Source organism: Harmonia axyridis, chromosome 5 (genome assembly GCF_914767665.1).
Source record: "Harmonia axyridis chromosome 5, icHarAxyr1.1, whole genome shotgun sequence".
NCBI lineage: Eukaryota > Metazoa > Arthropoda > Insecta > Coleoptera > Coccinellidae > Harmonia > Harmonia axyridis.
This window is the reverse complement of record NC_059505.1, coordinates 15,830,906-15,858,064: the sequence shown is the minus strand read 5'-3', so window position 1 is coordinate 15,858,064 and position 27,159 is coordinate 15,830,906. Positions and strand designations below refer to the sequence as shown.

The following is a 27,159-nucleotide window of genomic DNA, read 5'->3' as shown; positions in this document are numbered from 1 at the left end:
GATTGTTTCCGGTTTTCAGATTCTTATGATGAATTTCGACTTTATAAAACGCTCGAATATATCGTTTTTTCTTTTGAGATCATTGAGTTTAATAATCGAATGATACGGATGAACCATTACTTTTAATTCGAATAGGTACGCCCTCATCCACACTAGGTATAAAAAGGAACGAATTAATAGATGTTGCAGACATTCTTGATGCAGAGATGTTTAAGATTAAAATCATCTGTGGAATTGGTTGAAACTAAAAAAAAAATAATACAATTTTCTAGGACTCTGGATTTCTCGGAAAAAGAAAATTCCGCCCTCCAATATTTGCCGCCCCTCTATAGCAGACCCTGCGGTTCTAGGTTCTGCTGACTTTCGACTACACAAATAAAATGCTTGAACATTTTGTTTTTTTTATGATTGAGTTGAACAATCGGATGATGCGAGTGAACTATTATCATATTAAATTCGAATGCTCCCACGCACAAAACTATGATTAATTTGATAAAATCTTGTGTGGAATTCGTTGAAATAAAAAAATTGATTAATAGGTACATTCTTCTAGGAATTCGGATTTCTCGGAAAAAAAGTAGAAAATTTCGCCCTCCAATATTTGGCGCCCCGGCAAAATGCTGGTTTACCGTCCTCAAGAGCGGGTCCTGTTTCAGTGACAACAGATCCATCCGTGTTGAGATTTTAATTATGGATAATATAAATTTGCCTAATCAGTTCATGGACTTCGTAGCACATAACGCTCTTCTGACGTATCAGCATAGAAATGTATTCTTCCTCGATGTACTGAATTTCTAATATTTTTACTATGAATTAAACTGCGTACGAATAAAATTGTTTCTTCAAAACAGTGATTTCTAAGTATAAAAACATAATTGACGATGAAAATGATATATGGCGGGTAAAGTGAAAAATGAAGGGTACATGGTGTCCCAAATTCTATGCTCACTGGACGAATTTCGAGAATTAAAAGACTTAGAGAAAAAAATCTTCAAGGTCCCTCGATTTCATTTTTCTGAATGACCAGATATCCGAAATCAAATCATACATATTATGTTTCGTTCTCGAGATTCAGGGCGTTTCTGAAAACTACTGTTTCCAAATATTTCTCTTTATTTTTATTCAGTAATTTTAATGGTTTGAATATGTACTGAGTTATAACAGAGCATTGAACTTAATTACCGTTTTGGTGATATGGAGAAGAGTTGGTGTTTTTCAAATGAGACACCCTATACTTTTCATAGCAGTTTTTTAGCCACAGATTCGTCAAATATTCCCATAAATAGTGCGCCTCACAATTAGGGAACAAATTCATTTTCTCAGAAGAAAAATATTTGGAAACAAAATCCTGAAAGAAGTAAATTTTTGTTTCATTTTCACCAAATTTTTATGCATTTTTGAAGAATTTTTGTTGCACCTTGTGCCATCCCCATCAACCCTCTAAATTCTTTAAATAGGAAAAATGGGTCATGTGGTACTTTTTTGGCAAGGTATTTGTATCTTCTTTACAGGCGTGCAGAAATTAAAAAAAAATTTTTTTTTCGAAAAATTAGTTATTTCGAAGAGGTTTTCAGTATGTGCACTTGGTTATGGCTCATTTACTTTTGGACGATAGTACCTAATGAAATTTGTCACCGAATGAAAGTCGACCATTACAGTTTTGTTCATGCACAACTTTCAACCCCTACGAACCCTTCAATGGAAAAAATAGAGTAACTTTGGAAATTTATTATAACATTGGAAATTTATTATAACATTGCGTTGTCAGAAATCTTTCTTTGAATTGAAATATTTTATCGAAAAGTTTCAACTTCAGAAGAAACGAAAAAATAACAAACTTAAGGTCATAACTGAAGCGCAGTGTGTCACACATTCTAATTTTTCACGTGAGGGGTTTGAAAGTTGTCCATGAACAAAACTGTAATGGTCGACTTTCATTCGGTGACAAATTTCATCAGATACCATCGTCCCAAAGTAAATGAGCCATGACCAAGTGCACATACTGAAAACCTCTTTGAACTAACTAATTTTTCAACAAAAAAAAAAATTAATTTATTATTTCAAGAATAAAAACCTGACACCAATTACAAATTGTTAATTTTGTAATAAAAAAAATAGCTTAACAATTTCTTTCTTCAGTCACACTGTTCAATGTGCAATCGAATGTCCTTTCATTTGATATATCACAATCCATATATGTAGGCTTGGTTAATCGATCGTCTAGAGGTATGATTCGATTACCTGGCCTTTCGTCTTTTTCTCCGTGACTTTGTTGGATTTGTAATAACTGAACTCTTTTGAATTATTTACATCTATTTACAAAGCCACAATTATACAGTACAAACTCAGTATTGAGAAGATCTTAATTACGTCTTAATTACAAGTTTCTCACTACGGTACTGAATTTCGTCTTTAACTCGTTTAATGATTACTCGAAACGTCTTGGATTATCACGTCTTCGTCGTACTTCAAGTTTTCGGTCGTCTCGTCTTTAACTTGTTTGCGACTCGTCTTAATCTAGTCCGCGAAACGTCTTTTCGTCTTACGTCTTAAGTTGACCGACCGAACTTACTCTTACTTCGACTTAAGTTAAACTGTACCGTCTGTACCCGTCTTCGGTTTAATTTGAACTGTCTCTGCCGATTGGAACTACCCTGTCTCGAACATCGACCTCCCTTCTTTTCGTTTTGGCCACACCCTTAGGGAAAAGTACCATCTCCTAGTCCAATAAGAGCTTTTGCCGTACCGCCCACAAAGATCTTCGCGGATTCCTGGAAAAAGAATATTCTAGAAGGACTAGAACCTGATAAACATATGTAACACATCTGGGACAACCGTCTTGTTCTAGAGCTTTCCCAACCCCAGTATATCTCTCAAGTTTTACAACCGACATGACACATTCTTCGACACCTCGAAGAATAACACATCCTTTTTACATTATGTACAATAACGATTCGTTCCCTGTAAATCGATTGAAACTGCCATGCCCTCGACACTAAAAGAAACTAATAGGTCTCCAAGCATCCGGTTGACCATCTGAATTCGTTACAGGGAATAATAACTGGATCCTACATATATATTCCTATTTGAAACACAGTAGAGGGATGTGGAGCTTAAATTCAAAAAAGCATAGGGAGACCTGTTTTTCAAATTGAAAATCCATGGATTTGTGGATTTCCCTTAATAATAATTAGTAAAAGAATAATGGTCTGATCGTAGTTACTCTCGAATCACAAGTTATAAATTATTTCCAAATTTTTTAATGAAAAAGGACCCAACTTTTCTACTTCTTCTATTAGCCACATCACTGAATAGGTGATCAATTTACTTTTTATGTATCACAATCCATATATTCCCATTTGAAAACATTAAGTGGAGGTGTGAGGGGCGTAGATGTGAGAAATATCAAATCCAGAAGAGCACAGGATAAATTGCTTTTGAAATTAAAAATTGACGGCTGCGACGATTTCCCTCAATAATTTTCCGTACAAGAATTATTAACGCGTTACGTTAATTAGTTGGCACGCTGTTTTCAAAAAATTTCAACCGTTCAAAAAATATTGAACTTCTCGACTTCATTCTTGAAATGGAATATGGTTACCTATGTATAAATATTTTTTATTTATTTCGAGTTTTAATTCGCCTGAGTTGTGTTCAAATTAGGATCAATAGATATTCTTATTTGGACTATAAAATATTATAATTCAAAAGATCAAATCGAACAAGCATATGAATTGGATCGCTCAAATTCTGTGTTCTTAGAATAAACCACTGGCCTTCTTAGGAGTTCTAGAATGGTCGTCACTGTGAGATGACTACTTTTCCTCACGTCCCGTTCTGGAGCTCCATAATTTGAAAGTCTTTTTGAAAATAATATTGAAGCGTTTGTTGAAGTTGAAATTGTAAACATAGTTTGTGATTGTTGAGATTTTTTGTGATTTTGGAGTTTGTGTAGCAGTTTGTTCCATGCATAAGCACATTATTAAAAGATTGATCAATCAACAGGCCTTATTTCAATATGTCAAAACATTTTAGACATCTAACTTACTTCAAACGTTATTGACATTCGTAACATAATTGTAAAATTCATATTTCATTTGAGATATACTTCGAGAAGTATTCAGAAAGACGAATGACATTTAGAACCATATTCAACAGAATAGAACGAAAGTTTAATTGACAATAATTCAATAAGATGAAAATTAAAGATATAAGAAAGATTCACGCGAAAATAACGCAATATCTGTGGCGATGAGTGTAGACATGGATCATACCTCATCAGTACGATAACTAAGGAAAAACACGAATAAGATGTCTTATAGACATCTTACACACGATCGTATCTCGTTCTAGTTGTCAACGACTTTTGAAAGAGAATAAATTCAGCCATATAAAATTAGAAAAGTTCACAATTCTCATACGGGCGATTCGAAGTACTGATTGGAATTCTACAATTGTTTTTCGAATGAATTATAGCCGGACGAACATTTTCTAAACATATTATTTGGACCGATGAAGCCCATAAGCTGAATTAGCTCATATACCTAAGTACCGCAGGAATTTCGAATAGATTCAGTAGACACTGGTGGGCTGATGAGAATCCCCCACCTAATTGATGCAAATTAGAGTCAAGGAAGATATGGTTTCAACATTTGGGTGGCCATAAAGAACAGCCGAATAATTGCATATGAAATATTTGATGGCAATTCAAATTCTCAAAAATATATGCAAAATCAAGAGGAGAAATATTTGGCCTTTTATGGAAAATATAAATTTAAACGAGATGATGGATGTGTTTTATTAGCACAAGAGGGACCTTGTTACAATACTCAGTATGTTATATTATTTTTGAACGATCTTTTTCGTAATCAATAGATTGACAATAACGGTCCTGTTCGATGACCACCACGATCTCCAGATCTCTAGCCGTTGAATTTTTTCCTGTAGGTTGTTCTCAAGGACTAATTATACCGGGTGTAACAGGATCTTGGTACACCCCCCTTATCTCCGTTAGTTTTGAAGGCAATAGATTGAAATTTGGGATATTCCTTATACATAATAAGCGACACTTTTTGATCTACAAATGATTTTTTTTCACTTCCTGTTTCGCCGGAAGTGATACCAACTTTCGATTTTTGAATGGAATACCCTGTATATTAGTACATTTTTGAAATCTGCATAATTTTCTGAATCCTATGATACCACATAAGTGCCATTTCAAACGTCAAAATTTTTTATAATTTAATTTTTAGTTTTCAATTTATGTGTGACATGATGGTTCCTATTTATTCCAATCGACCCGTCTAATACTTAAAAAATCGAAATCCCGTCAAAAATACTAAATTGCGTTTTTTATTAGCAAATAAAGTTAATCATAATCGTTTTTGGGGTAAAACTCAATTTTTTCAAATGAAACCATATTGGTACCGTGGTACTATTTATAAGTACTATCAATGAGGAATTTATCCATACCTGGTAATAAAATGTGCGATCAATACAATCAAAATTACAGCTGAAAGAAAATAAGAAAATACAATTATTTTGCTGTAATTTTGATTTAATTGAACGCACACTTTATTAACATGGAAAATTAAAAATTGAATTATAAAAAATTTTGACGTTTGAAATGTCACTTATGTGAAATCATTGGATTCAGAAAATTATGCAGATTTTAAAAATGTAATAATATACAGGGTGTTCCATTTGAAAATCGAAAGTTGGCATAATTTCCGGCGAAACAGGAAGTGAAAAAAAATCATTTGTAGATCAAAAAGTGTCGCTTATTTTGTATATGGGATATCCCAAATTTCAAACTATTACCTTCAAAACTAACAGAGATAAGGGGGGTGTACCATGATCCTGTTACACCCGGTATAGAAAAAATGGAAATATTGATCAAATGAAAAATTCTGTAAGATATGAGTTTTTCAAAATTGGAATCCTTAGTTTTCTGCCTCAAACAATTCATATATCGAATATCGAGCTAGGATGATCAATGCTGTATTTATTATTTATTTATTGATCGAAAATACACAATACAATGATGTGCATCTCACAGAGGCAATCAAGTTGCCTGTTTGTGAGCTCGATTTAGATCGTATGATGGAATGGCAACTGATATTTGTCCTAATTTAATTCGAAAAGCCTGGATAGTTTCCGAGAATAGTTCTGGACGGTTGATGAATTTTTTAGTTTATTAGCTTCAATGATTAACACAAGAAAAAAACAAAGTTAAAATAAGAAATTATATTCATCAGCTCGCCTTGATGATGCCGATAAAATTTTACGAGACGTTGGCTACCTTAAAGAGTATAATTTTCCTGAAATATGATCTTCATAACATTAAAACAATTCATCATTAATTAAAAGGATCATCAGCTAAGCTGCTCTTAAAACAAAGTAATTTCCATTTCAATGTTTGCGACAATAACTGTTTCGCCAACACTGTGGCTTCTTCTATGGTAACATTTCGACTGATTCATTGAATATCAATGAATAACCTTCAGATCGGAAGGCGAAAAAAATTTTTAATCCGCATGAAATTTTTAGGTATATTCTCTAAATCTCTAATGTATTATCATTAGAGATTAAAAGATTATTTTTACATTGTATTATATCATTCATCATCAAAGAATATTTTTTTGATTTCTCTTTTTTTTACTATTGTACAAGGTGGGCAAATAAGCGAGGTAAGCGGCTATATCTAAGGATCCAGTCATCGTAGAGACTTGCAGTAAAAAATTTTACAACTAAAGTGTACAAGAAAACACACTGGAAATTGTTTTGAAGTTCATACCTCTACCGCTAGGGGGCGTAATAGCTAACGTCGAGTAGAAAAATGAATTTTACTCGAAAATGTTTCATATGAAGTTGAAGAAAAATATCATCACTGTAATCTTTGGAAAATTCTATATCTTTTTGGATTGTCACAGGGTGGGCAAATAAGCGAGGTAAGCGGCTATATCTAAGGATCCACTCATCGTAGAGACTTGCAGTAAAAAATTTTACAACTAAAGTGTACAAGAAAACACACCGGAAATTGTTTTGAAGTTCATACCTCTACCGCTAGGGGGCGTAATAGCTAACGTCGAGTAGAAAAATGAATTTTACTCGAAAATGTTTCATATGAAGTTGAAGAAAAATATCATCACTGTAATCTTTGGAAAATTCTATATCTTTTTGGATTGTCACAGGGTGGGCAAATAAGCGAGGTAAGCGGCTATATCTAAGGATCCACTCATCGTAGAGACTTGCAGTAAAAAATTTTACAACTAAAGTGTACAAGAAAACACACCGGAAATTGTTTTGAAGTTCATACCTCTACCGCTAGGGGGCGTAATAGCTAACGTCGAGTAGAAAAATGAATTTTACTCGAAAATGTTTCATATGAAGTTGAAGAAAAATATCATCACTGTAATCTTTGGAAAATTCTATATCTTTTTGGATTGTCACTTTCGATTTTACGACATCAAATAAGGGTAGGTGAAAGGGAGAAAACTGACTGATTGAAACGCCTGTAACTTCAGTTTGGCTCAACATTTTTGAGCAAATTAGATCTCGTCTGAAAGATAATATCTTGTTGATTGAGGACAAAATATAGTCATGATAAATTTGTTTTTGCTGCTTTCGATAGGGGGCGCTAAGTCAGAAGTTCATTGTTTTGTTCATTTTACTGCAAAATTTCAAATGTAGTGATAGGATTTCCTTAACAGAAACAGAAGTTCCATCAAATTTGCATTTGCATGTTGAGCCAAACTGAAGTTACAGGCGTTTCAATCAGTCAGTTTTCTCCCTTTCACCTACCCTTATTTGATGTCGTAAAATCGAAAGTGACAATTCAAAAAGATAGAGAATTTTCCAAGGATTACAGTGATGATATTTTTTCTTCAACTTCATATGAAACATTTTCGAGTAAAATTCATTTTTCTACTCGACGGTAGCTATTACGCCCCCTCGCGGTAGAGGTATGAACTTCAAAATAATTTCCAGTGTGTTCTCTTGTACACTTTGGTGGTAAAATTTTTTACCGCAAGTCTCTACGATGAGTGGATCCTTAGATATAGCCGCTTACCTCGCTTATTTGCCCACCCTGTACATATATGATTTTTTCTGATGAAACAAATCCTTGTCTGCTTTCGTTAAGATAATGTTGGTTTCAGTATTAATTTTCTGAATTTGTTTTATACGAAATTAGTGACCTTCATTCGTTCTTGGTAACACATCTTGAAAACTTTCACAAAGTCTTTAAAAGACTTTCCAAATCAATAGTGATTCTGTTAACATTCAATGGCCTTTACTATTGAACGAGATTTCAGAATATACCGAAAGAAAAATATTTAAATATCAAAATAGCATAAGATGTAGTAAAAAAAATCCATTATTTTTGCATGAAAAACTAAGCTTTAATTATCATAGTTAGAATGATCCAATTCAGGTCAAATATGTGCGGTTTTGTTCGATAACTTGTTGTCATTATGAAGGGCTATCATTACGCCTCTTTCATAGAAGCCTTCGTCCCTATTGGCAAAAAATTGAGACAGACGATTTTCACAAGTCTCTGTTGAAGCGAATTCTTTATCAACAAAACTGTTCGCCTTGTACAGGAACATATGATAATCTCTTGGTACCAGGTCTGCAATATAACATGGATGCATAAGAACCTCCCAGCAAAGCTCCCGGAGCTTCTAGCGAGTCACTATCTAACAGACTAATTGAAAAGTCCCCGGTCTACCATAGTAAAATCTTTTTTGACGATTTAATTATTCAACCCAGTTGCCTTCGAGGGAGATAGAGCGATTATAGCGATCTTCCAACTTTTCGATACCATTTTAATAGTACGATTTGTCTTTCGCTTCAGTTTCGGCAATTACTTCTTCATTGGTGCTAAATTTCTTTCCAGCGAACATTCTTTTGAGGTATGAGAACAAGAAAAACTCACTGGGGGCCAGATCTGGCAAATACGATGGATGCAGAAGCAATTCGAAGCCCAATTCATGCAATTTTGCCATTATTTTCATTGATTTGTAACACGGCGCATTGTCCTGATGAAACAGCACTTTTTTCTTCAAATGGGGCCGTTTCTGAATGATTTTATCGTTCAAAAGATCCAATAACGCTATATAATATTCGCTGTTGGCACCCATTTTGCACACAGCTTCGTCATGTACAAATATTCGTGAATGATATGATGTACACGTTCAGATGATATCTTCACAATGTCTGCTATCTCGATCAACTTCACTTTACGGTCATTTAAAATTATTTTGTGAACTTTTTAGATTTTTTCATCGGTGACAGCCTCTTTTGGGCGTCCACTGCTTTCGCCGTCTTTGGTGCCCATTTCACCCCGTTCAAACTTAAAATACCAATCAATGATGGTTGATTTCCCTGGTGCAGACCCCGAAAACTCTTCATCAGGCCAAAATTTTGCTTGATGAATATTTAATGGGCACACGAAATTCTTTTTTGCCCATCTTTTTCAAATAACAAAAGTTACTACACTTACAACGCAATATCTCACAAACTAATGGTCGGACTGCAATCAAATTTTGACACGTGTCGTTTGAAGGTTGGTACTAACTAAAAACCATATGGATTTACCACTAGCACCGCCATCTGTGCATCAGACTGGGGACTTTTCAATTGACCTAATATGTGTGTGGCCTCGCGTGTGTTGTAAGTTGTAACACACTTCATCTCGTAATGGTCAAAGCTTGCCTATTCTGGGCGATTGCTTCCTTCAGACAGTCCAATTGTTGATAATACCGTTTCTGCCGGCTCATCGCGTTTCGACCACGACTGTTTCGCTTGACGTTGTCGTAAGTCTGACTCGACAATGTCCATGGTTTTATCGAAATTTTCGACCGTTGGCTTTCCAGTACGTGATGCATATTTATTGAACTAAAAATAAAATTATATTTTGTTGAAAATATCAGGAAAAAAAGAAAAAAGATATACACAATACATATGCAAACATAAAAAATTTGACATCGAAATTAACTGAACAGAATCGACGAAACCAAAATTGCTTGTGATTGGCTGTTACAGTATTAGGATCATAAATATTATTAACAATTCCAGCCGCCTGGATTGCATTTTCGCCTTCATCGCAGAAAAACTGTAAAATATAGTGAATTATCTTTTTGCTAGTGTCCATCTTTGATGTGCGCTCAAACTAAACTGAGTCAACCAATTACAAAACTGACAATTAAGTTTTTGTAGTACGAAATTTCATCTTTCGAACGTCATCTGGTGGAACCTGATTGGACTTATACAACGCGAGATACAGATAACTGAAGCCATGTATTAGAAAAAGAATGAATTTCTTTTTACTACACCTAATACCGGGAAAAAAATTCCCACCTGAAAACTTGACAGCTGACTAAATCTCCCATTTTCGTTCTCTTCCTCTTTTCTCGATCCCACCACGTCGAACTGTTTGTAAATTCATTTGCTATTCTTATCATTGAAGACATTTTGAGAGAATTCAATCCATATTTGCATTGAATAATGTGATGAAGAAAAAATTAAATTTATATCTACTTCTAAGAACGGTGGTTATGCAGTCTTTCCTTTTCTAACGTAAAAAATTATTATGGTAGTTTCATATTCGGAAGAAAATTCAATTGCATACTTTTTGCTAGTCTCACAACGGAAATTGATCGACAATGTATAAAAAAAAACTAAAACTAACCTTAGGGCAGATATTCGGGAGTAGTATATAAGATCAACTGCAATGACTGTAATGCTTGTTACGTGGGCCAAAAAGGCCAATATTTGAAAAACAGGAATAAAAAAGATTCAGCATTGTCTGGTCACGCTTTGTCATCTAACCACAGTTTTGATTTTCAAAATGTTGAAGTTTTAGGTCGTGAGAATAATTGGTTTAAACGTTGTTTCAAGGTGATGTTATATTAAAAAATTTCCAAATTGTTAGTACACTGAGTATTGCATATTCCAACTTGATTCAAAAATGTTGAAAGCAGATTCAACGTTTTACGTTTTTTGTCACGCCACTGTACATGGTTTTTCTTCCGTTCCTTCCGCGGTTCGTTTTTAATTCATTCTTATTTTATGTGCGATGTGTCATGACCCCGGAAAAACAAACAGACATCAATACTCAGGTTCAGTGGAACTCGTTTTATTTGATTTTTAAATGATTTTTTTCTGTAGATGAAAATATTCAAGTTTTTATTATTCGGACTGTGAGTATCTCGCTTTTCTTTCGTTTTGATTGTTCTATTTTCCATACCGATGTCTTGCTTGATCCGCTTTGAAGTTGGACAACTTAGTTTTTTCATTTTTCGTTTTACATTTTCACTTTGTATCATCTATATGTTTTTAATTAATTTATGTAATCATTTTAAGGCACATAAAATTCGATTTCACTATGTTCATGTGTTACTCATTGTAACTTATTGTTTTTAGCCTGAAGAAGGCTTAATATAAAGGCCGAAACGTTGTAATAGAATGGAGTGAAACTTGTTTATTTTTTGTGTTCCTGAGACCGATATTTCCCAACAATAATTATTACTTGGAACGAGATTTTTCTATCGAAAAAAAAACGAATATACTGTGCAGTGGTGATGCCAGCTTTCAAAAACAGGGGTGACCAAGAGGCGGCGAATTTTTTTTTGGGCAGCCAAAGTAAATCGATATTGTAGTTCTGTTAATCTTGTAATCAATTTAGCCTTATTATGTCACATTTTAGGGGAGCCTGGGCCCCCCTGGCATCGCCACTGATACTGTGTGGTGAATCCTGATAAACTTTACATATTTCAAAGTTTCAAACAAATATTTTCCATGAAAATATCTAATACTCCAAAAATAATTTTCATGCCTGTGTATTAAGTATTAATTTGTTTTGCTAGTTAACATAAGTGTTCGTCCATAGATATTGTATTTTTTTTTCATATCGAGACGATTTAAACTGATTTATCCGTCTGGGTGCAACCGATTCCTTTCGGTATGGATACCATGAGATTTCATGACTCCATCTTGAAGGGTATCTAGTTAAGCTTCAACTTCCATATCAGGTCTTTTATTATTATACACTGTGTCCGTAAAGTATGAAACAAATTCATTTTTAGCTGAACAGGCCATTTTAAGAAATAATCCTGAAACACGTCGATTTTTTATCCTAATTTACCGTATTTTGAAATAATAATCTTATATAGAGGGTGAATTACTTTCGAATAATGAAGTCACCGTAATTTTTTTTAAATGGAACACCCCCATTTTGTCTCAATTTCCCGAATAATCTAGCTGAGCTGATTCCAAAAATGTATCACATGTTGATTCCAATTGGTGAAGGGTGGACAAAAATAATAAATTAAATCTTAGCAATAATTAAAACATTCACGAATACCAAAAATATTGTAGTACTAAACTACAATGAACACCAATAAATTACTAAACAAATAATGACATTTCACAAAAAACGAGACGACTATGTTTTTTTAAATTGATAAGAAATAATTTCTTTCATATACTGTCTGCTAGACCACAAGTACCAAACATGTTTGGAAACAGCTCATTTTTATCAATCCAAAAATGTAACAAACTACAGGGTGTTACATTCAAACCAATTGTCGCTAGACAATAAGTAGATAGATAGATAGATAGATAGATAACTTTATTTCAAATATTCCCTGATAATACATAAAGAAGAAATGAAATAGTGTCAATAATACATAACTTAACTCTACTCAAATAAACTCAACCTATAACTAAATATTTTACAATTTCCGTTCAAAATAATCATTTAAACCATACACCTCAAGATCTATCAAGAACTTCTTAGTTTTTGATTTGAATTGTCTATAATTCTGTATATATTTAATATTTTGGGGCAAATTATTGAAAATTCGTATGCACATATAAGAAGGGCACTTTTCGGATATAGTCAACCTGTGCATGGGAACATTGATATTGGCTGTTCTTGTATTGTAGGTGAAATTTGTATTATTCTGAAGGAATTCAGCTTTATTTCTATGGAGATACAACAAACATTCATGTAAGTAAAGACCATATACAGTTAATATTCCCAAGGACCTAAATTTTCCCCTACACGATTCCCTGTATCTCAAGTTCAAAAGTATTCTTACTACTCTCTTTTGAATAATAAATACCGACTGTACTGAGGCACTAATTCCCCAAAAAATTATTCCGTATCTAATCAAGGATTCAAAGTTAGCAAAATATAGAATTTTTTTAATTTTTTCATCCACATATTTGTTTAATATTCTTTGTGCATAACAGAATATATTAAGTTTTTTCACCAAGTTGTTTATATGTGGAGTCCATTTTAAAAACTCATCTATGACAATTCCGAGGAATTTGGTGCTTTCTGTTGTGTTTACGGTGAAGTTGTTAAAATTTATTGTGTATGGTTTAGGTTTTATATTACTTGCACGAAATATTACAATATTGGTTTTAGTGGTATTCATTACAAAATTATTTTTCAAAAACCACTGTTCTGCCCAGTCGTAAATTACGGCACATTTCTGCTCTAACTGATTGGAGTTCATACCTGCTATTAGTAGATTGGTATCATCTGCATAGTTGGTTATGTCAGAATCTTCAATCTCATCTGCCGAAAAAAACAAGTCATTGATCATTATCAAAAATAGGAGTGATGCTAAAACTCCTCCTTGTGGAACTCCAACCTCATTTTTCAACCAATCTGAAGACACAGTAGTATTGTTTTTACTAACTTTTACGCATTGCCATCTATCTGATAGAAAAGAGACAAACCAGTTCAGAGCATTTCTCACAATTCCATATTTCTCTAACTTATGTATTAAGAGTTCTCTATTAACGCAGTCGAAAGCTTTAGATAGATCTATAAAAATTCCAGCAGCTATTTTGTCTTGTTCTAGGTACTTCAGAATATTGTTTATGAACTGTGCGACCGCAGTCTGAACCGATCTGCCTCTCAAATATCCATGTTGCGACGGACTCATAAAATTACAATTTAATAAGTATTTTTGATAATATTGTTAATTTAACTAATGAAGAATGTTACGCGTTACTTCATGAGCACATACAAAACTATTGTATTTTTATCCAGCCTGTACCAATCGGAATCAACATTATTTTTGGAATCAGCTCAGCTAGAGTAATCGGGAAATTGAGACAAAATGGGGGTGTTCCATTTAAAAAAAATGACGGTGACGTCATAATTCCAAAGTTATTCACCCTCTATATTAGATTATTTCAGAATACGGTAACTTAGGATCAAAAATCGACGTGTTTCAGGATTATTTCTTGAAATGGTCTGTCTAGCTAAAAATGAATTTGTTCCATACTTTACGGACACGGTGTATATACCTACTGGTTGATATTCTTCTTTCCTCTAAAGAACTTATTTTGGAAGAAATTTTACATCTTAATTTCGATAATTGGTTGTAAGTTTCTAACCAATAATTGTCTTGATGTTATCTTGGAGTCTTATCAGCTGATAAATAGACTGGTATAGCTTATTTATTCTTGACATGATTGGCTTGTGAAACCGCCATATTTAAATCTACCAGATCTATATGGTACACTATGTGATGCTTTGTTTTGTAATTTGTTTGAATGGTGTTTCCGTACTTGACCGCAAGCATTGATCTAGACTTGATTCCATTCGAATGATCCATAGATCCCATACCTTGAGGTGTGAAATCAATTTTTGAGAATTCGCGAAATTAATTACCATACCCTTATCCACTAAGCTTATGGTTCAGCTTGGAATGAAATGATTCATTGATAAATAACTTGTATTTATTTCGGATTTCATAACTCTGAGTACAATATCAATCTTAATACCCCTGTGTTTTCCAACAATGTAGATTATCAGAGATGTAGATTATCAGAGGTATTTCCCGTACATTCAATTTTTAAAGTTTTTCGATATGTACCAATATGATGTTCGGCAGTTGACCAGAAATTTCATCGCATTGTCCACAAATAGACATTACATTTTATTTCCGCACAATATTATTGAAGCAATTACATGATCGCCTACCTCGAAGTGAACAAAACAATCTTTTTACAAAATTAGTTGCAGGCACTAACCCAAATCTCAACTCTAAGCCAGGCGACACTTCCTTCAACGAAATACGATACAATTCATCGTTAACTTTTTCGTGTTGGAAGTAGAATTTATAGCAATTAATTACTACGATATATTATTTGGAAAATCCCGAACCCAGTGTCGGTTTAACTGGGTCTTGAACCTGACCTCACCGTTTCACAAATTGAAATGTCACCAATTCCAAACCAAAAGGAACACTCGTTTTATTGATCACGAGTAATTTATCTAACAAATTTATACACATACATTCAGGCGACATATAAATTCACAATCTGTACCAGAGTCTGGGCAAAAATATTATAAATTGAAAATATACAGAATGTTGCTCCCAAATGGTACTTCCCTAGTTGGTTTGGGATGCAGGCGGGATGACTTTCTAATTCGAACAGATGGTGTGGTTCGATGGGCTGTATCAAACAGGCCATCACGTTATGGTTCCTTAAAATCAGCTGTTCCCCTCACAATCAAATCAGAAAAAACTCCGGAAACAAATATTAGGAAAGTACAAGAACTAATCAAGAAAAAACTACGGGGATATAGTTAAACCAAAATAATATATTCAAAGAAAAAAATTTTTTTGATGGTTTTAAATTCATTAATTTTCAAAAATATCGATTCCGCACGAGATAAATATAAACAATCTTTCTTCACTGAATCACTGATTATCAACATAGCACTATCGACTCAGTACTCTCAAGATAGTACTATGGTGATAGTAACTATCAAAAAGTTTATATTTAGATAGTTCCTGAGCGTACACAGTCGATAGTAGGGCTGGGACTTTTTCGCCTTTTTGTATTCGAATATTCATCCATAAATTTATTCGATTATTCGAATAATTCATTCAAACAAATATTCATGCTTGATTATTCATGAATATTCAACTATTCGTTGATTATTCAGTGATTATTCAATGATTATTCAGTGATTATTCAATGATTATTCAGTGATTATCCAATGATTATTCAGTGATTATTCAACGATTATTCAGTGATTATTCAATGAATGTTCAGTCAATATTCAGTGATTAAACTAATGAACCAATAAAATCCGAGCGTTTTGATGAGTGAATATACCTTTTGCGACGTGGTATAATCGTTTTGGTGTTTTGCCTCTCGCTATATACGCTCTATTAGTGTGACGTCACACATCGCCATTTTTGTTTCTCCTGTCAGTGTTCGGAATCCAAACAAATAAATTGTCATTCAAATTAGTACCGTTTCGTTGAAGGAATTGGCTTATTTTCATAAATAAGAGTATTTGAGGAACTTTTTCAGTATTAATTGATAGACAGAAGGAACGAGGTTAATACCAGTAACTTTGAATTCTGTATCATTCCCCAGATTTTGTAAAAAGCCGTGTTTATTAGTTGAACCTCAAGTTCGAACTTACGGCATTAATCTCGTTCCTTCTGTCTATAAATTTATAGTAAAATCGTTCCTCAAATAATCTTATTTATCAAAATAAGCCAATTTCTTCAACGACAACATACTAATTTGAATGACAATTTGTTTGTTTGGATTCCGAACACTGACAGGAGTTTATTTATAATTTCAATTCAATTGTATCTATCAATTTCAATATTATGTAATTTCCAGTAATTTTAATATTAATAAAACGATTTGTCCGTAGTGAATCACAAAACCTTGTTTTAATCATTCCTGAAGTGTAAGTCAAGTGATCATTCAAACTTTCTTTCGTAACTTCATAAATATCCAACTACTCACTGAATAGAAAACTATTCACTGAATAATCAGTGAATACTCAACTATTCACTGATTATTCATGAATAGAAAAGTAGTCGTTGATTATTCAACTATTCAGTGAATACTCGACTATTCACTGATTATTCATGAATAGAAAAGTATCATTGATTATTCATCTATTCAGTGAATATTCATGATTATTCGAATAATGCAAAATGCAATTATTCGAATAATTATTCAATGATTATTCGAATATTCAAATCATTCATTCATGATTCCCAGCCCTAGTCGATAGTAATATGGTTATAGTAACTATCGCAGGAACTATCAACATACATTCAATACTTGGTAGTTACTTTCATCAACATAGTACTATCGGCTGTGTACTGTCACCATAGTACTCTCACGATAGTACTGTGGTGATAGTAACTATCAAAAAGTTTATATGTAGATAGTTCCTGCGATAGTTACTTTCATCATAGTACTATCTTGAGAGTACAATAGTGGGAGTACACTGTAGATAGTACAATGGTGATAGTAACTATCACAGGAACTATCAACATATAAACTACTTGATAGTTACCATAAGCATTGTACTATCGTGAGAACTCTATGGTGACAATACACTGTCATTAGTACTATGGTGATAGTAACTTAAGAGGGAACACCACCACGTGGTTGCTCAATTCAAAGCGAAATCAGAGATATTTCTTCTTACCAATCGCCGATTTCTATGGGGTTTTCACATAATTTCCCTAAGAAATTATCTACATGGAAGAAAGTGAATATTTTTAATTGCGAAGGAAAAAAAATTTTGGTAACTTAGCACTGATATATTTTTAAAATATTCGTGAAAAACACTACCAAAATCATTACCAAAGATGTAAAATTATAATTTTAAAGTCATCGTACAGTACAGTGCTCTTCTTATTTGTTTCAAAAAAAGAAAGAAGATAAAAAGAATGTTCAACTTCGTACACAATAGGAATTTTCATCGCAGGAGTGCCAAAGGGGAAAAATAATGATGAATATTTATCCTTTAAAACTTGAAAATTAATGGGTACCAAAGTTTGAGTGATACGCGAAGAACCACGTGGTGGTAATCCCTCTTAAACTACTTGATAGTTGATATGTTCCTGCGATACTTACTATCACTATAGTACTATCGACAGTGTACTCTCACCATGTAGGATCTTATTTTTATTGAGTGAATTAAAACTGATTCCCCAACTTCATTCCTAATAACACGAAAACAAATTAATAGAATTAATTTCTATTTGTTGTTTGACATTAAGAAAAAAAATATCTTCGAAATGTGGTATCACATGCCATAAATTGTCATTTAAATATTCAGGGGTGGAAGTCAGAACTCCGAGGTATGGAATGTATTTTGGGTAAATTTTATCCTTGAAAATGGTTGACTTGACCAAGCGTTTTTATATAATTTGGATCTGCTGACCTACCGAGCCGCTGTTTCGTTTTCAATGGCCAACTTTGTATAAATTAACAAACTATTGCCATTATTATTGCTCTACATAAGTAGCTATCTTATTTCAAAAATATTCCACTTCGTCTGTGGATGAAACCTAAAGAAGTTATTTTTGAAAAGCAAACAAAAAATTCAATTTCAACACCCTGCATCTCCGAAACGAAGTATTTCCAGACAAAAATTATTAAGACTTAATTTTACTTAACTTAAATTAACTCAACTTATCTATTATTAAATTAACTTAATTTATTAAGACTTTATTTCTCAAAATTGTCTCAAAGAAAACACTTGAATATTTTAACGTACTTATGTAACACCTTTTATATTATCGCCATCCTTGTAGTGAAATTTGCTTAGGATCTGCTTTGATTAAAGTAAACTGATTAGGATCATACAGATTAGAAGATATTCAGGGATAATTTCTTGTTTTCAGGAAAAATAATAGATCATATCATCAGCGCTGATTTGGTATGCAGTGGCGGAAACTTGCACGTTCCAAGATCATAGTCGGTCGTTCGCGTGCATGCAACATGCTCTGCTGTGGCCGTCGAAAGGTGAGTAAATCTCTCGATCCTTTTATTTACTATTCAACACCAGATTGAAGTCAACCATGATATATTTTCCTTTAGTTCATTTGACAATTGAAAACATTGAAAATACTTTAACTCACGATCTTTAGCTAGTCTATGAATTTCTAACTGTGGTTCCATCTCTGCATATGTTGGTCGCTTGTGTTCAATCAACACACCAGGAGGCAGGAGGTAGTGGTGCTGAGCGAGGTAGTGAGTCGCCTCAGCGTGGTCACAGCTTTCTGCCCACATCGAGGTCACCACTTTGGCGTGGTGTTCTTAACCAATTTTTATGCTGCGGGAGCTCTAATGTATGAGAGAAATTGACCATATTCACCGTCGCCATATTGTTGTGCGACATTACCAACTACCCAGTGTTCCCAACGGAGAAATATTGAGTTCACTAGAAAAATACCACTAATATCAAAAATACTATCAGCCATAGAGATTATTCTTCCACTGACTATTTCCAAAAATGGAGCGAAGCTTTCATTTATACACTCGGCCACAGTTAATTTGTTCATAAAACCACCTTTCACCAATGTTATTACTTCCAAAAGGTGAAATTTTTGCGAAATATTGTCCCAAACAAGCCTATCTGGCGTAGCAGCCAGAAAAGGTACACATAAACTTCACTTATAAACTTTATATCGTGGAATTTTTCTAGTAAACTCAATATTTCTTCGTTGGGAACACTGGGTAGTTGGTATTGTCACACAACAATATGGCGACGGTGAATATGGTCAATTGGCCATATTCACCGTCGCCATATTCATGTGCGACAATACCAACTACCCAGTCTTCCCAACAGAGAAATATTGAGTTTACTAGAAAAATTCCACAATATAAAGTTTATAAGTGAAGTTTATGTGTACCTTTTCTGGCCCAGCATGCGGCGCCATCTCTTGGCTAGCAAAGAATAAACAACATAATTAGAATGCAGAAATGAATAATTCACTATAAAATATTATGGACGATATGATGCACTTTGAATAAAGGATGAATTATTCTTCTCTATTCAAACTTCAAACTGATGACAAACAACTACCATCATAGGGAAAAGTCTCTGATTACCTTTCAGCTTTCCGTAAATGAATTGAAATCATAGTACTAACCTGCTAGTTATCCGCTTAAAAATTGTAATTACCGGATATGTAAGTATCTTTATATATCTAGTTGAATAACATATATTAAATTCAAGGTTATTTTTATAATAATGCAATGTATGCGGAACTAACACTATATATCCAAAAATATTATTTGAGATGAGAGAATATTATAGATATTATTATTGTTTGTATTATTCAAATTAAAATCTTAGTTCAATACTTTCAACACTTGATATTGATACTTTTGACTCTTTAGCGGTATCCGTAGTGAATGGGGTTTGTTTTTGAAAATGATATTTCCGTTCTGCAAATCGCAATTTGCGACAAGGATGAGATTGTTTCGGTTTATGTGGAGAAATCGTTAGAGATTTCACAAATATTCACGTGAAGAGAATTGACTCCCATTTACCTATTTTTCTCAAGTTCAAGGATTCCTTAAAAAATACAATTTACAGATATTTTTATTGGTTTCTTATCGAAGAACCGAATAACCAATGATAATTTTCAACTTTCAACTTGAAAATAATTCAATATAAAATTCACATTACATAAAGAAAGAAATAAAAATAAAAGGAAGTGTGGGATGATCTCAATTGTGGAGTATGTTCCAGAGAAAAAGTAACAAGGAGGAATAGTTGACATTGTAAATCAAGTAGATTCAGCAAAGTTTGAAACATTTAAAAAGCTGCAAAAATAAATAAGAACTCAAATGGGCTCAAAGGTGGGCATGCATTTACTGAGAAAGGACGATAGTTCACTTTGCTCATTAGATGATGAAACAACACTGATTATGGTACGATCTTTCTCCATTATCTTTGTTACTGAGCCACCTATTCCTGCAACGCTCATGATTCCATCTGAGGGAAATCATATGCTCGATTTCGATTAGTCAACTTAGATATTGAAAAACAGATGAAGAGATTCAAGGCAAAAACATACTGCATGTATTCATGTATTAAAGATGTGAATGACCTCGACAAATCGAGGAAAATCTAGATCCTCCACATTGGTAGCCGACGCGACGGTTACTGTCAAGATGTCAACCAGCGTAGAGTTGTGCTAGTATGTTCGCTCATAGGAAAAACAGTGCTCTTCCTGGGCCTGATAATTATTCGGCCACCTTCCTTGAAAGGTGTTCACACAAAGCCTGAATAGCAGCAGTTGATCTATTTCAAAAAGTTACTCCTCGTCAACCTCGAGAACAAACTCTTGAAAGAAGGACCGTTGCAAGAAAACCATCATATAGGAAGAAAATAACCCGATTAAGAAGTCAGACGTCGTACAATGGCGATTTATGAGCAGAGATACGGCCTTTCTTTGAACACCGACTAGAGAAAGGCAATTTAAAAGTTTTAGCTAAAAGATAACGGGGTTGGTCGAAGTCCACGATCACGTCGAGTAACTTCTCTCTAGGAGAAGTTATACCAAAGGATTGTTAGACAATTTCAGGTTTAAATCATTATTTTCAAGTACGAAGATGAATACTATGTGAAATGACATTAACAGAGCAACGGAATACCTGATGACAGTTCAAAACTGCCATTTATACTACATTTAAACTTGTATTAGTTAAGCTTCTTGAATTGAACTTTTGATCGTATTTGTCGAAATTATTTGAAGGTTCTGCGCGAATCTCTATTACACATAATTCTGAAAACACCTGTTTTCGAAAGAATATTACAATAAAAAACACAATTAGGTAATCATATCTCATTCATTAATCCTTTGAATAGTTATGTGGTCTCCAAGGTCAGTTCTGTCCTCATTCTTCAGCGGTCGTTCTACCAACTGATCGTTCTGCACAATATGTTGAAACTACAGACTACGTCGCAGCGCCAGTGGCACATCTTCCAATAAAATGGGCAGCTGGTTGGTTAAAAATTCCAAATAATTGTTTGCGTTCAGTGATGGCGGCAGTTCGATTGTGCCCAAAATTGCACCCTTAAATATTCCAGTCCATAAATTGATCTTGAATCGATATTGTGATCTATCTTCTCTCACCTCGTGTGGATTTATGATATTCCAGCTATGCAAATTGTGGAGATTCATCTACCCATCCTTGGTACAGGAAGACTCGTCGCTCCAATTGATCTTATCAAAAAAATCTGGATCTGCATGATGTTTTCCAAAATTTGCCGGCAAAATTGAATTTCGTTGAGGTGAATAATTATGCGAGTAATATTTTCGCACGTAAACAATTGCCATTGTTCACTAAGTAATGCAACATCGAAGATTTCTTAACAGAATTGACAAACTTGATTTTGTCAGAAACGTACCCATTTGGATAGAAACAGTCATATCTTTTTTTTTTGAATAACAAATGACTTGTGTGATTTCAAGGAGGTATCACACAAGTCATTTGTTATTCAAAAAAAAACCTCCTTGAAATCACTATAAAATAGACAATTTATTGGTATAATGTGCAGCAGTACATTTTTTTTCCACTACGATGGGCTAAACTTCCAACTTCCAATAAAAATATTTCTCATAAACCTCCTTCAACAATTTTAGGAGGATGGTTTTGATGTAAACGTTAAAATCATTCTTCAGAAATATTTTACTGAAAAAATTAACCAGAAAGATATAAAATTGTACCAACCGTAAGGGCAAAACTATTAGAAGGGGCAAAAATTTATTATTTAAAAAAAAATATATCTCGGAAATGGTAAGACTTTTATAATGGGAATTTTGTCATAGCTGGTGGGTTATCCTATGATCTACATTCTCCCTCGGTTTGACGTGGTCTTTACGGGACACCCTGTATGTAAATTTGAGCCAGGAATGATATCAAAGTTTCGACTCAAGGCTGACGTCTACGTCACCAAATTTGAATCTGTACGTCCGTCCAGCCATATATCGGGTGTCCCAAGGTGAGTGGCCTATTAGATTATTATGGAAACTATTGATGGTAAAGATTTCAAATTTTGTGGATAGATATTTGGCCATGTAAGGTACATTTTTAAAATAATTTCACATTTCCAGTGTTGCCGGATGTACGACAATTTGGCAACAACTTTGTTATTTTAAATGGGACATCCGGTATTTCTATTTTTTTTATGATACTCCATAAAATATTAAATCTATTCACTCTTACTTTTCCATCCCTATCTTCAACGGTTTTTGAGTTATTAATTATTTTTCGAAATTTCAGATCAAATTAGCGTATTACGAAAATGATTCTAGTTCGCTCAATATTTGAGATTCAAGTCAGAAATTTTGCAAGTCGTTAGATATTGATCTGATCTGTGTCACTGCTTTTGAATTATGGTTGTCAATAATACAGGACGGACCAAAAAAAATCATCATTTGCCAAGTTACAAAATTGTTAAAAAGTCTATTTTTTCAAATTAGACACCTAGTATATTTTATAATTTTTTGAATCAGTACAACACACTCTACAATTTTTCTATTCACGTCCCTATACCTATCTCAACTGGATTCCGAGTTATATGCGTTTATTAGATTTCACATTGATTCAATAAGCGTTAATTTTTTTTTGTATTGTTATTTTCCCTATGTCGTTCATAGATCGATATATCAACGTATCAGTTCAATCCATAAATGTCAAAATAAACAATTATTGCCTAACAGGTGTTTTATTCCGAGGTTTTTCTATAAATAATGGCTCAAGAAAGATATACACATATAACGCATATAACTCGGAATCCAGTTGAGATAGGTATAGGGACGTGAATAGAAAAATTGTAGAGTGTGTTGTACTGATTCCAAAAATTGAAAAATATACTAGGTGTGTAATTTGAAAAAATAGACTTTTTTACAATTTTGTAACTTGGCAAATGATGATTTTTTTTGGTCCGTCCTGTATTATTGACAACCATAATTCAAAAGCAGTGACACAGATCAGATCAATATCTAACGACTTGCAAAATTTCTGACTTGAATCTCAAATATTGAGCGAACTAGAGTCATTTTCGTAATACGCTAATTTGATCTAAAATTTCGAAAAATAATTAATAACTCAAAAACCGTTGAAGATAGGGATGGAAAAGTAAGAGTGAATAGATTTAATATTTTATGGAGTATCATAAAAAAAATAGAAATACCGGATGTCCCATTTAAAATAACAAAGTTGTTGCCAAATTGTCGTACATCCGGCAACACTGGAAATGTGAAATTATTTTAAAAATGTACCTTACATGGCCAAATATCTATCCACAAAATTTGAAATCTTTACCATCAATAGTTTCTATAATAATCTAATAGGCCACTCACCTTGGGACACCCGATATACACTATAAATTTCGAAAGGAATAAACTAAGGACTAGGAATGTTGCATGGTAAGCTCGGATATGTAATGCCGCGATTGAGTTCCTTAATTATCAAAATTCAAAAGAAGATTCTGTAAATTAGCTTGTAAAATTTCGTTTTTCTATTAATTTCAAATATGCGGATGTTTCTACATAAAAATTCATCTCGATCGAATCTGCAATTTCAAGCCTCGCATCAAATTTCGTGTTGATTGCGAAAACAGATCCATGAAAATCACAAGATCATCGAAAAAACTAATTGTTTGTGAATATACAGGATATACCAAACAAGTTTAAATGACCGACCATATTTTCTTATGGAACATAAGACAATAACAATTTTTCATTGTATTTTCAGATTGCATGTAATGAATGAACCCAAGTTTGTTCCAAGTTTCATATTATGCTCAAAATATACCATTTTATGTATTTTGATTTTTGCAAACGCCAGACCCATCATTCAATTTCCCGATTAAGTAGCAAATTTTATTATCTTCGAAAAATGACATTGGAATGAAGCTCTATTCGAGGAAATTGATGATTTTTTTCAGACTTCAGACAATCTTTCTGGGATAAATAAGCAGAATTTTTCTTTGGAATATTCTATCCGAAGGTTTCCGTTCGAATCAACATTCAAAATCTCAACTCCGTTGGTTTTGTGGTCACGAAAATATAAGGTGTAGTAAAAAGAAATCTATTATTATCGCATGAAAAACAAGGCATTGATTACCATAGTTGGAATGATTTGGGTCAAATATGCGCCGTTTTGTTCGATAACTTGTTGCCATTTCGAAGGTAATATCATTATGCCTCTGTCATAGAAGCCTCCGTCCATGTTGGCAATAAATTGAGACAGTCGATTTTCACAAGTCTCTGTTGAAGCGAAATTTTCACCTGCAAAAATATTCACCATGAAGAGGAACAGATGGTTATCACTTGGACTTGGTGCCAGGTCCGGATTAAAAAGTGGATGCATAAAACCTCCCAAGTCACTATTGATGTGTGTGGCCTGGCATTGTCCTGATCAAAAACAATTCCTCTCCTATTGACCAAAGCTGTCTACTTCTGGGCTATAGTTTTCTTCAGACGGTTCAACAGTACAGTTTCGAGTTGACAGTTGTGTCGTAGGGAGCAGCTCATAGTAGATAATTCACTGCCAATCCTACCAAACCTGGCCGTCAATCCTAGCTTGGCCACCGTTTCCGCAGGCTCGCCGTGTTTCGACCACGACCGTTTCGCTTGACGTTGTCGTAAGTGATCCAATTCTCATCACCAGTTAAAAACCGCTTCAAAGCTGGGTCGATTTTGTTACGATTCAGTAGCGATTCGCAGAGGGAAATTGGTTCCATGGTTTTTTTGCGTTTACTCGTGTGGTACCCATACATTGAGCTTCTTCTTCAGACCAGCCTTTTCCAAATAGTTTCAAACAGTTTTTGTGCAATATTTAGCTCTTGGGCAATCGAAAAAGTACTTGCCCGACGGTCGCACTCGACAATGTCCATGATTTTATTGACATTTTTGACAATTGACCAAAATTGCGCGAGATTGGCTGTTACAGCATAGACATTATTTACATTTTCAGCATCCTGGCTTGCATTAACGCCTTTATCGAAGAAAAACTGTAAAATATAGCGTATTTTCCCTCTGCGAGTATCTATATTTGACTAGAATGAGTCAACTAATCACAAAACTTTTCTCAACGAAAAACTCCATGAGTGTGTCTGGTGCTATCCTAATTAATCACAAAACTGTCAGGAAAGTTTTTATACTAAGAAATTTCATCTTTCTTATGCCAACTAGCGGTACCCTATCGGACTTATACAACGCGAGATACAGATAACTAAAGCCATCTATTGGGAATATAATGGATTTCCATTTACTACATATTGGTCAATTATTTTTAATATTTTTTTTAATTTTCTATTGTTCTGGTGCAGCGATCAAAATGTAAAATTGTCATTTGTGATCTTAATCAAAATCTTCATTTATTGAATTTTCATATTGTATTTTAGTCGCATTTTGTCCGTTAACTGATGCATGAGGCATTGGAGATCCGAACCTACTCTGAACATCTCATATTTTTAGATCCTTTATTTGACAGTTATAGTGTTTACGGACAGGTGGGAAATTCGAAAAAAATTTATGAATCTGATCGGGCTGTAATTTTGCACGTATATATGGAATAACCATGTCATGAAAACTTTTGTGTTGATAGCATCACTAAAACCGTAGAAAATTCAAGTAGAATTAGGGTTAAAAATCTAATATTTCATTGAGCCGAGTTGAAATGTTGCATGTATATAAGAAATAACAAATTCAAGCTTGTCGTAGAATTTTGTGCTGATTGCGTCATCAGAACCATTAAAAATCTAGGAAGAATTTCGAATGTGGAAAGAACTGACGTTTTCGTGCCTTCATTCATTCATACGGAGACCATATAATTGTATGAAGGTATAAAATGCTGTTCGAATGTGCAATTGCTGCTAGAATTAACGAGCGCTCAAAAGCTCCGGACTTGACATAAGTGAAATTCTTTTTGAAATTTTAATTATTCTGATGATGCTATCAACACAAAATTATGCTAGATGTTCGACTTTATTATTCCTTATTCATAAGCAAAATTTAAATTCTATTGAATAGGTTGTTGTACTATAACCGTGAAAATGAGCCTAATCAAACTACGGGTCCAGGCGCCTTCGCCATTTTGGGCCGGTATTTTACAAATTCATCGTCCTTGCATTTTTTCACCCTTCAAATAGCGAGATATGGTGATTTTCGTTCAAATTTGTTAGGTACTATTCATCTGATTATTACACACAATTCGATATTCAATGGAAACCTGAGCATCATAGATTGAAAAAATATCCTTATACCTATTTTTTTATTTGCATTCTATTAGCTTTTCTGGCATTGTCTTGCTGTAGCCAAGGCCTGAAAA

At 33.7% G+C, this 27,159-nt stretch overlaps 1 protein-coding gene across 5 annotated transcripts in view; it reads left to right on the top strand.

Moving 5' to 3' along the window:
- Nucleotides 1–27,159, top strand: part of LOC123680110 (rho GTPase-activating protein 100F) — a 174,707-nt gene that overhangs the window by 74,480 nt on the left and 73,068 nt on the right. For 4 of the 5 annotated variants that reach the window (XR_006747485.1, XM_045617809.1, XM_045617807.1 and 1 more), the window contains exon 2: nt 18,708–18,828. Coding sequence is in view for 4 of the 5 variants with exons in the window: in XM_045617809.1 (XP_045473765.1) it covers nt 18,745–18,828 (84 nt within the window). In the remaining variant the exon portion in view is untranslated. Of the gene's footprint in view, nt 1–11,124; nt 11,205–18,707; nt 18,829–27,159 lie in introns of those variants that run through there. The other variant, XM_045617810.1, reaches the window with a different exon arrangement.